Genomic DNA, 16,391 nt, shown 5'->3' with positions numbered 1-16,391 from the left:
CTTTCAGTCGATGAATAACTGAAGTGTTGTTTTGGAGACCGTATCTCTTGGTGGCTTTGTCTAAAGCATGGCTAAGCAATTAATTGAATTAAAATTATTGTTTTGCGAGATGCGATTAAACCACAAAATGATGGCAGTTAAATATACAGTCTGCATGCACTGTGTGGTTCAAAGTAAAGGGGCTCTTCATTCTCCATTTGTTTGTAGTCTACTAAAATACAAGTGTTTGTGTGGGCTGTTGTTAGAGTGCCTTCCAATTTGTACATGATCCGTAAACTTTTGCTCAGGAGGTGATATGAATTTGGTTCACTGGGCCTGTTATAATTAACCTAGAGCGTGGTTGTTTGTGTTCCTAGTTCTGTATTGGTGTGTCTGCATCGTTCTATAAGTATACAGCCAAAATGCTAGTTGGCAGTGCTGGCTACAGCAGCAAAGCGCAAGCAGAAAACATTGCTCGAGAAATGGCAACAATATTGACAAATAGACATCCACTTTTGTTGCAAAAGCATTTAATAAACATTGTGAAATTCAATTTTAAATTTCTGTTCTTTGATATTGTACATGGATAAACAATGATAAAGGTCATTTTGTTCACTTAATTTACGGTTTGACCTTCTCTGTCCTCACTTGTTTCATTAGAAGCTTAAAAATGCAACACTCTGGCACTAGGTGATTACTGCAAGATGTGATTAAAAAGACATCAATTTGATTTATGTTCAACATAGTCCAGTTATGAGTTAAAAGATGTTGTTTGGTCTTAAATATTAAAACGGGGTCAGATTTGTTTAAAATATTCAAAAATGGATTCGGTATAATATCTCTCTCTCTCTCTCAGCATTTACACGGTGCTTGGGATAATTGGTCACTTTAAATTTTGAACACAGTTTCTTTATTTCTTTATTTTATTTTTGATCAGTGTAGTTGTCTTTACTAGTTTATAAGCCTACAGGTCCCCCATGATTCACTTCAGTATATAGGATTATACTGTCTCTAGTCGGGTTACATTAGATAACATTTAACATTCAAAATCTCCCAAAGACCGATATTGTGTTCAGTTGGTAATCTTGTACTACAGAATGGCAGTCGGGCCTTAAAGGATTATGGGAAAAGCATCACATTCCCTCATTCATGAATCAGTCAACTTTTTTTCCCTCCCCAATAGTGTTTTAAGGTCAATTTTATATATTAATGCATAGCATATTAAATTTAATAGGATATTGGTATTGATTTGGCAATTGTGATATTTACTACTGGAGGTGCCCTCTTTCCTTGTCTTAGGGCAGTGCAGCGCACCCCCTCAGATGCCCATTCTGGACAGAGAAGGTAGGCATACCATGTTGGATTTGTAAGGGTATGCCTCAGACATGCTCTGTTAGATATCCCAGGTGAAAAACAAGTGCACTTCCATAATGTACTTAAAGTGCTCTTTTTTTCGCACACTAAATTTGTACTTAATATTAGGCATGTGACGGTGTGAAAATTTCTTATCACGATTATAGTGACCAAAATGATCACGGTTATCAGTATTATCACGGTATTATTAAAATGTGCTGGAGATGTTCAAAAAGCACCGACACATAAATCCCTTCACCAAGTTTTATATTTAAAAATCAACAAATAACAAATAAAATGACTTTTTGTTTGCATAACCACTAAAACAATAACATTACCAATGATGTTCGGATTTTAGAACAGTTTAATAGCATGTTCAAATATCTAATGTAAATGTTCAAATAAAGCTTTGAAAAAGTTTCATATAAAGGTAAATCTCACATTTCAGCCTTTAAATAAAGAAAAGGGTCAAGTCAAAATAACTTATTAATAAATGGTTATATGTATTTTATCTGCTCCACAAATAATTCTACATAACTTATCTGAATTGTTTAAATGTGTAGAATCCACATAAGCTTGTTTTTCCTCAACTGGTCAAAATTTACAGCAGGGCATGCAAATTCGGCCAGTTTTGGCCAGACAGAAACTGCACACAGGCTGAATGTAAATATAAGTCTCTGTAAATCCACTCTCTGACAACAGGTGGCGCTTTATATGGAAAAGCTGAATTACAGCTGTTTCCCGTATAATTCCCTCAGCGCTAGAGATCGACCGATATATCGATTTACAGATATTTTTCCCGATATTTAAGCATTTTACCATAATCAGATATCGGTTTTGTAATATCAGATTCACCGATAAACGCGATAATCTTGTGGGTGTTTTGAGAATTGCGTGCAGGATCGCCATTGCAGCGCGTCTGAGGGGAGACGAGACAACAACAACGGTCTGCACAGGTACTTGATTTGCTGTGGTTAGTAAACTTTATTTAACATAGCCATTAATGCACAAATTGGATGCATTACATAAATGCCTGATATGCAGTTTATACAGCTTTGCTCTAAGAAATAGAGACGAACTCACAGAGTCAAGTAAGATAATCCGTCAGTCTGTCCCAATAAAGACATAACTTTGCCTGAATTAAATTATATGCAGCCATGAATGAGCACATGTTGGAAATAAAAGCGCTGAATTTAATTCTCTCTCTGTTGTATATGCTAATCATTAGTCTCGTGAAGCCGCTTTCATATTGCTGTGCACTCAGCAGTTGATGCTCAGGAAATGCTTCAGCACGACCACCGCATGTAACTTTTAACAAGATTCACTTGTTTAAAACACGCTAAATTATATTAACATTTACTTTATAACCATTATTTTGTAAATAAACATCTAAATAAATGCATCGCTATGGAAATTATTATCTCCACGAGCGATTGCAATTTGAGTAGGCTATAGTTCTGTGTAGATGCATAGATAAACCGCACTGTCAGCAGGCGTTTCATAATCTAGAATGACAAAAACATATGAATAATTCTGATATAACATACCAGTTGAGAAATGCAATAAAACACGATGTTTTGTTTGTTATATTTCAATATTCCAGAGAATATTATTCAGTGAATTAACATTATCCAGTGAATTATTCTTCACTCTTTTAAATGGCTTATAAACCTAAAACTGTAGTTTAAATGAAGTTATGACTCCTGTCCTTTATTTTCTCCATTTGAAAATGAGACATTCTACATTTATTTTGCTTATTGTTCAAATCAGTGTTGCCGCTGATGCTTTTTATAAATGAAATGTTTTTATTGTTGTAATGATTAAATTTATAACAAATATTAAGATTAAATTTAACATGAAATTAATTTTCAACTTTTTAAGATGACTGAAAGGAGGAAAAACCAAAGTGAAGTATGGACTTACTTCACTCAGTTAGTTATTTACTTTATAACAGTAAATAAATATCGGTTCAGCATATCGGTTATCGGGCACATAAACATGCAAATAATTGGTATCGGTTATAAAAAAATCAATATCGGTCGATCACTACTCGGCACTCTTTTAAAACCTCCCAGCTTTTCCGCCAAAACGAAACTAAGTTACTCTGCTGCTGTGCGCATGTGAGACTGTTACTGAAAACTGTGCTTTATGCTGGACAGTATTTATTTATTGTGAGATGTTCAAATCGCAATAATCGAATACGGTTTTAATGATAATTAAAAAATTAAACGGCGTTACATCCCTACTTGATATACTAAAAATGATTCTTTAGTACTTCTTAAGGTAAACTTAAGATCATCTAAGTGTACTCAACTGCAGGGATCAACGCTAAGGATTTTTTCTACTGGCCCGGTCGGACCAAATTTTTACTTGCCCTGCCAACATTTTCACTGGCCCTGCCACAAAAAATAAAATAGTTGGTGTTATCATTGTTTTTGATCTATGTTATCTTGTATTCTAATAAATAAGCTTATATGACACCAATATTTTAGATATCAATAAAATTTTACAATTCTCTGTCAATTTCAATACCACAGCAAAAAGCACTAGTCAAAAATAATCATAAATATAAAGTTTAAACATTTTTAAAGACAAGTGACAGCCAGTAACTAAGAACAAATGAACAAGTATTAGCACAAATAAACATAGGCCTATAGCACAAAGATAGAAATGAAATGATGCTTTAGGTTTTTGTGTTTTGTAGATGTTCAGGTACAGAAATTGAAAAATCACACACAAAATAACATTTGAATATTATTCATTCTGTGCTGCACCTTGATTTTTCATAGCCATTTGATATTTTAATCACGGATTAATCCACAAAAAAAAAAAAGTGCAATGTTTGATTTATATTAGACTGTATAATTTCAAAATCTGAAGCAAAAACACAACGACCTTTAGCTTTGTGAAATTATGCTAACATTACATGACGTTACATCGACACAAAATAAAAACAGCAGACTGGCTGAATGAGACGCAATTTCACTCTGACAGCAGGCGGCACTCATGGAACAGTGGTGCAGCGTTTCCTTGGTTACCGCTGTAAACACAGCAGCGCTGCGCGTATTAACACCAATTTAATATGCATTATATGGAGACAAGATGAAAAGAAAATGCCATTTCTGAAAACAGCCAGTTCCCCTCAGAAACATGTTCATTTAAAATTCAATATTTGGATTTTCTTCCTATATTTCGTGCATCTTGAACAGTGATTTTGTTCTGCCTGCTAGTGCTACAGTGTTTTCTCCTCTTTGTGTCCGTCTTCATCGTCTCTGGCCTCTGTTAACGGCCGTTTACAGACTAATTATAATAATAACATAATATTTCCACACAAATGCCATTTGGGAAAATGATTGCAGTGCATATTGTGCAAGCACGGAACAGAAGATGCTCTAAAATAAAACAAAATATCCGGTCGACAGGTGCATTTGTACTCCAGTGTATAAATTCAATAGATTAATCATTGTTAAAGTTACTTGCCAGGATGTGTATTTTGACATACTTTTGTATGTATTTGCCCGTTCAGGTGGCTCGCGCGTATCAGAGACGCGGCTGTCTGTGCACAAGTACTGAAAAGAGTTGTCTTTCACGCCCAATTGCTTTGTAATCTCTTGAATTTTTAAATTAACAAGGCTTAAAAACAAATGCAAATGATAAACTTTCGTGACAACGCTGCAGTGGCCCGATCGGGCAAGTGACACATCCGTCTACAGTCCTGAACGTTCTTCACGCTGGCCCTGTGAAGAACGTTACCACTTGTAGTACACTTGAACCATCTTTCATACACTAGAACACTCAAGTGTACTAAAAGTGGTGACTAAATACATTTACATGTATTTTTGAAATACAGAGATAGTATGTTGAAAGTGCATTTTAGTTCATATTCATGGCATTCCAAAATAGCACAGTTGAGTACTAAAGAATAATTTTTAGTATGGAAGTGTACTTTTTTTTTTTTTTTTTCACCTGGGATGTTCATCTTGCTCAAGCAGCAAGAATATTTGCATTAACTTGGCAAATTTAGAAGTACATTGATGTGAATAATGGATAAAATAGCAATGACAAGTTGATAGTTGTTAGAAATAAACCATCTGCATTGTTGGTATGGGAATGTATGCTGCAGTTATAAATAGCTGGGGTTGAAAGCACAAATGACAAGCTCGTATTTGTTAAAGCTCTTACATTATTATGTGAAATGTAATTTTTTTTCTTTTAAAGAAATACTTTGTAACGCGTCCTTTTAATTAGTGTTTACTGTTTAGGTGGATGAAATGGTTATTCCTCTAATGCCTGTAGGCAGTTTGCGTCATGTAAAAAGTGCCTAATGGATAACTGATATCATTGCACAGGCAAGGTTAAGGTTGGTTAGCAATTCAATCACATAGTGTCATGCTAAAGCATATGGTTTTAAGTTTTGTGAAGTTAAGTTTTGTAATTTTGAAACTGTATATTTGAACTTTCTCTGGGACATTGTCTTTCCCTTTTGAAAATTACGGTAAAGGCATGTTTTTGAGTGTAAATTTTTTTTTCCTATGTTGATGTACAATGTCACAGATGCTGTTGATATAGTGTGCACGCCAAAAGTGAATTTAATTATTCACAGTAGATTACATACAAAGTCAATGCAAAGTAGGGGTGTGCATCTTCATAACTGAGGCCGATGCAATACGCATCTTGATACGATACATTAAAGATGCATATGAAGCAGCTACTGATGCGATGCGATTCACCCCATTACGATGCAGTGCGATCCGGTTTCTATTCGATTTAACACAATGCGGTTCAGTGCAATACGATGCGATGGGAAAAAATATGATGCGATGCAATTCAATATGGTACAGATTAGGGATGTGCGCTACGACTAATTTGACTGTCGTTTAAACAGAAGTTTTGTATCCGACTAGTCTAAAAGCTAGAAACCCCCAAAAAATGGCAAAAGGGAAAAAAAAAAAACTGTGTATAACAGCCTAGACTTGAAATACTTAATCTTTGCATCACACTGTCAAATCCCTCAATGAAATCTGCTAAAAATAGGTCACGATTATGCCGTATGCTTGCTTCACGTTATCATCATTTAATTTTAGACGGTCGTTAAACAGAAAATAAGGAAGAGCATACACTCAACATAAACCAGTGCATAGCTTATTTATTCAGATCAGCTGGAGCAATGCAGAAATGGAAAATAGATTGACAGAATTCTTAATTTTCATATAACATTAGCCAACATATTAAAACACAAGTCAAAAACAATGGGAAAGTTTATCAAGGAATTGCATTAAAACGGCTTTTAAAAATGTGCTTCATGTTGGCTATATTGTCTAAAAACAAAACAATGCTCGTTTTACTTACTCAGACCATGCGCATTTGTTCAGTGAATTTAACATGTTAACATGGTCTAGCGAAAGACTGGACTAGAGGCGATTCTGCACTTGAAAAAAAAAATGCGCTCTGCAGGAACTGAAGTCACAGGCACACAGAGAGATAACTACAAGCAAGCAGACAGTTTCGAAAAGAGCCTGGAAATCCCGCACCACCACCGGAGTGGGTTTTAGAGGAATAGACGGCGCGGATGGGATCGCGGACCTCAGCAGCGGGTTGTAGTGTATGACATGATTGACATTTGCTGGCTTTGGCTAGCCTCCAAGCTAACGCATACATGCCTGTATTGAATATGATTACACATTGCTCCAGTAGAGTTATTGTAAGCCAATTTGACATTACACAGTTTACACAACTTTTCCATTTCCTTCTAATTCAAAATAATCCCACACCTTGCTGGTTCTTCGCTGGTCATTTCGAGCTCGCCACAACGGACATGAAGAAAGGGCATGCAAGGTCTGAGGTAAAAATAGTTTACGCCCAGATATGCTTTTAAAAATATTTAAATATTTTTCAAAAGTTTTATTTTAGCTTGTTGTTAAAATGTTTTAAATGTAACGTTAAAATTATGGTAATTTTTTTTCTCTCGTGTAATCGACTACTGATTTCAGTGTCGACTAGCAGGAGCTGTACCGTCTAGTCGACTAGACCCGCACATCCCTAGTACAGATAGTTCACTTATTTCTTTGGTACAGACAGACAGCCATGTTAATCTATATTCTATGGGAGTCTCAGGACATGCCTTGGTCTCCGTAGCGTTGTGATGCATTATATTCATGTAGCTGCAGTGGTGAATAAGAGAACACGCTTAAGAAATTGTTTAGAGAGGAGAATGTTATTGGTCACTTTCTAAATAATGAAAGTATAGAACATCATCTAATAATTATGTATAAATAGTTTTTTTACCAATGCAAATATGTTAGAAACTACAGATACAAATGCAAGCTTGTGTCCAATGCAAACTTTTTATATCGATGTATCACATTAACTTTTATGCCAATGCACAAATGCGAATCAGTGAATCTTACCATCCCTAATGCAAAGGTTGCTGCAATTGCCGCAAATGTGATCTACATCTTAATTGCGTCCTCTGCACAAGTTGAAAAATTTCAGCTTGAGCAGAAAATTCATGTGACGTGTTGTCATGCAAGCCAATCAGGGAAGAGCTAATTGACATTTCCGGTTTGACACGTTTGGTTATATCAGAAAATGGAGGAGAACATTATGCAATGTTTTTATTCACATGAAAAAAGTGCCATGAAAAACATTCTGCAAGTAGTCTAGAGCGACAACACAATGCGAATATTCATTTTGCTTTTGGTGAGCACACACCATAACTATTATTGAACCTGGAGCATTATGTTCAGTTGTGTTTTTTTGGTCCCATGTAGCTTTCAGGTCCTTGACTCAATTACTCATTGGAAGTCTAAACATCTTTGTCACGTTTTTGTCCTGTAGGTCAAGTAATCCTATTGTTCGTAACTTAGATTATTAAGTTCAGTGTGCAGTGACTTTAGAGCATGTGACCCAGTCATGGATTCTTTATTGCTAGTAAATGATGAGGTAATCTTCCCCTGCCTTTCATTTCCCGAGCAGGAAACTGAGATGACCTTGCTTCCCATTTTCTCTCTCTCATTCTCTCTCTTATTCTTGTTCACTCACTTGCCATTTGCTGTTATTCAGGGATCTTCAAAGCCAGCATGGTTGAGAGACAAAGAGATGTAGCCTATAGCCAGGCAGTTATGTAATGATTTTCCTTACTATAATAGGATGATCCAGCCAGATTTTGTTTATAGTTTGTAATCCTAAATTTTGTGGTTAAAGTAATCTTATTTGCCTTTCAATTTTCTATTTGTGGAGTCTTGAAATGGAGAAAACAGCTTTTTTTTTTTTTTTTTTTTTTTTTTTTGATTAGCTATGTGGTTACATGCTGGGCTGGTTGTGGCATGGGTTTTGGACTACATATATCTTATGATATTTAGTTTACTGGCTTCCAGTCCTTTTAGCAAATCAGTTGTCCTGGCTTGCCTAGATTTTAGGTTTGTGTTGTGTAAGTGGTACTGGCAGAACAAGTGAGTGGGATGTTGATGTAGTATCATGAATATTTACAATTGGAAAAAAATTTAACCAGCATTGGGACTATAGAGATTAGGATTGCTAATGAATCTGGAGCGATAGTTTAGTTTAATTGTTGATGATAAATTTAATTGTTGAAACTAATTGATGGTCGATTAAGCAAGGTGCATAGTTTTGGGGGTACGTGCAGCTTATGCACAAAACACGTGCAGCAGACGCAAAGAAGCGAGCGAGTTGTTAGGGCTTGTAAATTATGCTTTTAATGTGTTCTAAACTTTAAACTTACATTAAAATAGAAACAATACAAAGTCCTTGAACATCAAATATTGGGAACAGGTTGGAGCCCATCTTGTCTCATATCTTCGTTTTCTCCTAATATTCCACAGCAACTCTCACACCATTTGTAAATGGGCAGAAAAGCATAATATTATATTATATTTTCAGCACGAGTGAGGCATTTATATTGGATGTTGAGCTGCGGGGAAAGAGAAACTGAATACTGGCGCATGTGAAATACTCCTGTGTCCTGCTGAAATAATAGATATAAAAAATTAATAATTCAGTCAACTTGTAAATTCATTACTACGACTAATGAATTAAGTAATTTGTGGCTACTGTTCGCGTTTCATTCATTTGTTCCCTTGTTAACCTATGATTTAACTAAAATGAGGGAACAAATTAAGTCATGAGAACAAACTCATAATTCGTGGCCACAATATCTTTTGTGTTTCCCCACAAAATTCATAAAAAAAATGAATTATAATGCCAGTCACCATGCTAATTGATCTAATGAACATTTGCATATTTATTGATCTTTTAAATTTCTTTTTATATAGTGTCATATAGCTTTGGCTCTTGTGAGAGTAATGTGATTTACAGGGGATGAAGAATTGATGATAAAGCTTTGCGTTCTGTCATGCAGAGCTCTCACACACTGCAGTGCTCTGCAGAGAGAGCAGAAAAGACTGTTTGGAGGGGAGGGGAGAGAAGGGGGATCGGGGCCATTGAGTTCAGTGGGCCGTGGCTCAGCAAAAACACCCTCTGTTTGTCTGAGCGAACATTGTATAAGCAAGCAAAACCCACTGCTGTGAGCTGACAACGTGTTGCAATCTCTGTCAGAGGTGGAGATCAAGTGTAATAGTCCACTGTGTGTGGCACTCCGTTATGAATTTGAATGTCATGCATATATATGTAATATAAATAGATGGGTTACAACAGAGTCAACCACGCAGCACTAGTTTCACTTGTAATTCCGTTGCATTCCAGTGCATAATACTTTTGCTTTTGCTTTTGAAGCACATGCGCCAATCAATTTTACTATTTGTTGCTTCAAACCATTCATTTCCCAAATTTTAATTTCACAGATTTTTTTGATTAATTATAAGTTAATCATTATTTAATTATTAATCACATTGCATCTATAAATGAGTGTCTCTTCCTTAAGATTTTTTGATGTTTCTTTTCTTCCACAGGGCGATTAAAGCATTTCAGGAGGTGCTTTACATTGACCCTAGTTTCTCAAGAGCCAAGGAGATCCATCTGCGACTCGGCCTGATGTTTAAAGTCAACACAGACTACGAGTCGAGCCTCAAGGTATGTCTTTTAATGGCCAAGTCTCCTTCTCTACATTACATTTAAACATTTTTTTTTTTTTTGCATGTGACTAGCATTGCATTCTAGCATTACATTTTTGAATTTGTGCATTCCCTGGGAATCAAACCCTTGAACTAAAAACCTTGGCGTTGCTAGTCCCATGCTCTACTCTTGGAGCTACAGTAGCTGCATGCTCTATAATGTACTTACTGCCAGGCTTAAATGCTGGTTAAATGTGCCTTAATACAAGATACTGGTCTTCTGAATGTGTTTTTAATTCCCAAGCACCTATGGTGTGAGGACCCTTTTGAAATTTGTGTGTTTATTAAGTGTTGTGATGCTGGTGTCAGTAATTTAGTTCAGACTGTTGGCATTGTCGTCAGGTCATTGGTCAAGGTTAGTATTGGAGAAGTTTTCCCTTTGAAACAGCAGGCCACATTATATGTCTTATTTGAAGCACACCTTTTACAGTTTTCCTTTTTAGCAGTATGATACCAGGGGCCGGTTGCGCCATCTGTACACAAGTTACAACTTAGCCTAGTTTTGACGTAAATGGGCACTAAGTTACAATTTACGCACTACTAAATAGTTTTTCGTTGCACCACTACACTTAGTTGAAGTGTAACTCTACGTATAAACTAAATAATTACGGAAGCGTCTGATCAGGAGTAACGCTTGGAATAAAATAGCAGACTGAGTGAACTGCATCAATATGCTCTTCTTTTACCGGACAACCTTCAATCCTTTAGGCAAATATGATTCTGCTGACATTTATACTCCTGTACATATTAGGAGAGAGAGAACAATATGTGAATAAACGTACTTTTCTTTTTGAGCGTTTATTTAACACCCCATCTACAGCGCTCCTCTGCGCGCTTCGGTCCGTGTTTGCGCATGTCAGATGAAATAAATGGCATTTCTTATGTTTTTTTTTTTTTCCTTTCAGTATTTATTGATCCTTATTTCAATTACAGTTTTTGAATGTTATTTACATATAAAACTAGCTTACATGTAGACTAATACTAATGTATCGTTTTTAATGGAAACTTGTTTTTACCGTTAGTATGCGTGAGGCAATTTATAGCATATAAGTTTTGCTCATGTATTTGAAGGTTTCTATTAAGGTAAACGTTATATTTTGTGACTACGCATTACTTTACGGAGAGCTTACGAACTACTAGCAACGTCCTGCCTTATGAACAACTCGTGCAACCAAATAATGTATAGATTTAGTTACAAACTAGCTAGTAGTTACTAAGCCTCTAGTGTGGACTTAACGTTCTAATTTAAGTAAGAACTTATGAATGGCTGGTACAACCCTACCCTGAAGATTAACTTGCACTGAACAAAATTATAAACGCAACACTTTTGTTTTTGCCCCCATTTTTCATGAGCTGAACTCAAAGATCTAAGAATTTTTCTATGTACACAAAAGTAGAGGTCGACCGATAGTGGATTTTACCGATACCGATAGCTAGGTTGGACCACACTGGCCGATACCGATTAATCAACCGATAGTTTTCAAAATGGATACTGAAAGAAAGCTAGTGCTTTACTATTTAAAAAAAAAAAAAAAAAGCAGTAACAGTACTGAACCATACATTGCAAATGAATAAAAATATTATATTATTTACTATATTGATCATTAAAGTTATTTCATAGTTTGCTAATGTTAAAAGAAGAAACTTTAAAATTTTAAAAATGTACCCTATTAGTTGCTAATAGTGAATGTTGAAATGAACACACTCCAACAAGGAACAATACTTCTACAGTTTTCATTAATGCTACAAATGGACTCTTATTGTTAAGTGTTACCATTTAATTTCAACAATCATGCTTAAAGATGGCCATCTTTAAATATCTACGCAAGGCCATAGCATTAAAATTACATGCATATGGATATTGTATGTGTACTCACACACTTTATATGCTTCTATTTTTTTATTTTTTGTCAATCCTACATACAACACCTTTAACACTTGATAATTATCTAATAATAAAAAAAAAATGTTAGTCACACACACGCAAAAGCGCAGCGCTGCGTCTAGGAGAACTCAGAGGTATCACACACACACACACACACACACACCAGACGCTTTGCGTTCAATTCAAGTGGTGGTCTAAAACAATTTATTTAATCCCCAAACGGACATAAGTTTGCTTCAAGAATGAACAATGTGGCATAAATGAGTTTGAAGTTCACTGTTTAAAAAAACAGAGCAAGCGGAAAGAGAAATCGCGATCTATTACAGCTCTCTATATGAAGCATACAGACTTTATTAGAGCCACAGAAAGACACATGTTTTGCTGAAAAATGCACAATACATAATTTATAGCCTAGGGTGAAATCATTATGTACATTCACAATGATTTGGTAAATTTAATTTAATAGAAAACAATGTGAATGGCGCTCTGTTCCGCGGCAGGCTTTTCTGTCGGCTGTATTTAAATGCGCGTCTGGAGTTTCCCGCTCTGTGCAGCGCGCAGTGTCACGTGTCAAAATAAACAACACGTGCTGTCAGTGATTTCCACCTCTAGAGGCTGCTCTCGTACTGTATAATGCCAGCGGACCCTTCTCAGCCACTCCAGCAATGGTTGCAAACCGGAAAACTATCGGCATGGATTTTTGGCAATCAACTATCGGTGCCGATTAATCGGCAAAACCGATGAATTGGTCGACCTCTACACAAAAGGCCTATTTCTCTCAAATATTGTTCACAAATCTGTCTAAATCTGTGTTAGTGAGCACTTCTCCTTTGCCGAGATAATCTATTTTTGCACAGATATGCCTTAGGCTGGCCACAATAAAAGGCCACTCTACAATGCTACAGATGTCGCAAGTTTTGAGGGAGTGTGCAATTGGCATGCTGACTGCAGGAATGTCCACCAGAGCTGTTGCCTGTGAATTGAATGTTCATTTCTCTACCATAAGCTGTCTCCAAAGGCGTTTCAGAGAATTTGGCAGTACATCCAAACGGCCTCACAACCGCAGACCACATGTAACCACACCAGCCCAGGACCTCCACATCCAGCATCTTCACCTCCAAGATCGTCTGAGACCATCCACCCGGACAGCTGCTGCAACAATCGGTTTGCATAACCAAAGAATTTCTGCACAAACTGTCAGAAACCGTCTCAGGGAAGCTCATCTGCATGCTCTTCATCCTCATCGGGGTCTTGACCCGACTGCAGTTCGTCATCGTAACCGACTTGAGTGGGCAAATGCTCACATTCTGGCGTCTGGCACTTTGGAGAGGTGTTCTCTTCACGAATGAATCCCGGTTTTCCATACAGGGCAGATGGCAGACAGCGTGTATGGTGTCGTGTGGTTGAGCGGTTTGCTGATGTCAACGTTGTGGATCGACTGGCCCATGGTGGCGGTGGGGATATGGTATGGGCAGGCATATGTTATGGACAACGAACACAGGTGCATTTTATTGATGGCATTTTGAATGCACCGAGATACCGTGACAAGATCCTGAGGCCCATTGTTGTGCCATTCATCCACGACCATCACCTCATGTTCAGCATGATAATGCACGGCCCCATGTTGCAAGGATCTGTACACAATTCCTGGAAACTGAAAACATTCAGTTCTTGCATGGCCAGCATACTCACCGGACATGTCACCCATTGAGCATGTTTGGGATGCTCTGGATCGGCGTATACGACAGCATGCTCCAGGCAATATCCAGGAACTTCGCACAGCCATTGAAGAGGAGTGGACCAACATTCCACAGGCCTAGGCATGGGACGATAACCGGTTTCAAGGTATACCGCGGTTTGGAAAATTCACGGTTTCAAAACCACTAAAATTTTCCGTTATACCGTTCCTGCGGTATGCGCTGCTTTTTTACGTGTCGTCAAAGACGGAAAGTGCAGGACTCAGTTGTGAGCAGTGAAGAGCGTAACGAGTCAAACGACCCCTCCCCCTCCGGACAGCGGTCAGTGAGAGTAACCTGTGTGTAGGATGATGGCCGCATGAGGTGAATCCCTGGAACTTTTTCCCCCGTCGAAAAAGACGAAGTCTGCCGTATGGGAATTTCTCGGGTAACGTAGACCAATCATGTTGCGTACACAACGATGTTCCGTACAGATGACGTTTTGGCGCCGATCGCTAAATAAATACTTCCAGGTCGTACACAAAGATATATCCGTGTCGTCTTCATTTCTCCCTCTTTCACCCTCGATCAAGACAGAGACCCATTCGCCGGTTGTTTCAGTGTTGAAATAAATACTATTCGGCTTGCTACCGAGGCAGATAACATGGAGGAAACTAGTTGAGGTTAGCTAGTTAATTAGCCCTCACGTTACTTCACAGAGCGGGGAATAGAGTACTACAGACTAAAGTACTACATTTCTGCGATATGGTACAATAAATTTAGCTGGTATCACGTCTATAATTTTAAGCCTCCTGCCGTTGTTTACATCTGTTCAAAATCACGTCATTTTAAAAAAGAAACAAACTGCTGGCTCTCAGGTGTCTTTGCCACTGTTTGAGTATTATACGGAGAGAGACTGTGTGTGTGTGACACAATTGCGCACTCTCCTTATGTGAATGTGCCCACATCTTTGTACCTCACCGCTCATAACTTGGACTGAAAGATGAATGTGTAGAAAGTGAGCATATCTCCAAAAACCTTGTTGAGCTGCAGGTTTAATGACTGCATTTTTTTATTTTTTACAGAAATTGTTTTGATTTATGTTTTTGATTATTGAGCTGTAGGTTTAGGTTAAGTGACTGCATTTAAAAAAAAAAAAAACTTTTTTTTTTTTTTTTTACAGAAAATAATTTATTAATTAACAAGAATTCAATTATTTATATTAATTATTTAGCCTGACATGTTTACCGTTCCAAAATGTTCTATATGTTTCTTAAAAATAAAATGTATTGTGTTCAGTGGAAAAAACATTGTTTTTTTTTTACCCAGACATTTAAAAATAACATTTTAGAGCTGTAATCACAATACCGTGATACCGTGAAACCGTGATATTTTTATCTAAGGTTATCATACCATTAGAATCTCATACCGGCCCATGCCTACACAGGCCACAATCAACAACCTGATCAACTCACTGCGTGAGGCAAATGGTGGTCACACCGGATACTGACTAGTTTTCGGACCCCCACAATGCAGTAAAACTGCACATTTTAGAGTGGCCTTTTTTATTGTGGCCAGCCTAAGGCACACCTGTGCAATAATCATGCTGTCTAATCAGTAGAGGTCAAACGATTCATCGGTTTTGCCGATTAATCGGCACCGATAGTTGATTGCCACAACTATGGGTTATCGGCAAAAATCCATGCCGATAGTTTTCCGGTTTGCAACCGTTGCTGGAGTGGCTGAGAAGGGTCCGCTGGCATTATACAGTACGAGAGCGGCCTCTAGAGGCGGAAATCACTGACGGCACGTGTTGTTTATTTTGACACGTGACACTGCGCGTTGCACAGAGCGGGAAACTCCAGACTCACATTTAAATACAGCCGACAGAAAAGCCTGCCGCGGAACAGAGCGCCATTCACAGTTTTCTATTAAATTACGTTATATTTGTCCCAAATCGTTGTGAATGTACATAATGACTTCACCCTAGGCTATAAATTATGTATTGTGCATTTTTCAGCAAAACGTTTGTCTTTCTGTGGCTCTAATAAAGTCTGTATGCTTCATATAGAGAGCTGTAATACAGATTGCGCGTTCTCTCTCCGCTTGCTCTGTTTTTTAAACGCCGAACTTCAAACTCATTTATGCCACATTGTTCATTCTTGAAGCAAACTTATGTCCGTTTGGTGATTTTAAATAAATTGTTTTAGACCGCTACTTGGTTTGAACGCAAAGCGTCTGGTGTGTGAGTGTGTGATACCTCTGAGTTCTCCTAGACGCAGCGTTGCGCTTTTGCCCGGTGTGTGACTTTTTTTTTTTTTTTTTTTGATTAGATAATTATCAAGTGTTAAAAAATAAAAGCAAATAAAGTGTTTGAGTACACATACAATATCCATATGTATGTAATTT

At 37.3% G+C, this 16,391-nt stretch overlaps 1 protein-coding gene across 8 annotated transcripts in view; it reads left to right on the top strand.

Moving 5' to 3' along the window:
• kdm6a (lysine (K)-specific demethylase 6A) overlaps positions 1-16,391 on the top strand; it is a 69,708-nt gene that overhangs the window by 9,979 nt on the left and 43,338 nt on the right. For 3 of the 8 annotated variants that reach the window (XM_058786263.1, XM_058786260.1, XM_058786259.1), the window contains exons 6-7: positions 1,279-1,323; positions 10,260-10,380. In XM_058786263.1, coding sequence (XP_058642246.1) covers positions 1,279-1,323; positions 10,260-10,380 — 166 coding nt within the window. Of the gene's footprint in view, positions 1-1,278; positions 1,324-2,269; positions 2,289-6,970; positions 7,175-10,259; positions 10,381-16,391 lie in introns of those variants that run through there. The other 5 variants (XM_058786262.1, XM_058786261.1, XM_058786266.1 and 2 more) reach the window with 3 other exon arrangements.

Source organism: Onychostoma macrolepis, chromosome 09, assembly GCF_012432095.1.
Source record: "Onychostoma macrolepis isolate SWU-2019 chromosome 09, ASM1243209v1, whole genome shotgun sequence".
In the NCBI taxonomy this organism is placed as follows: domain Eukaryota; kingdom Metazoa; phylum Chordata; class Actinopteri; order Cypriniformes; family Cyprinidae; genus Onychostoma; species Onychostoma macrolepis.
This window is presented reverse-complemented; position numbering and strand designations above follow the sequence as displayed.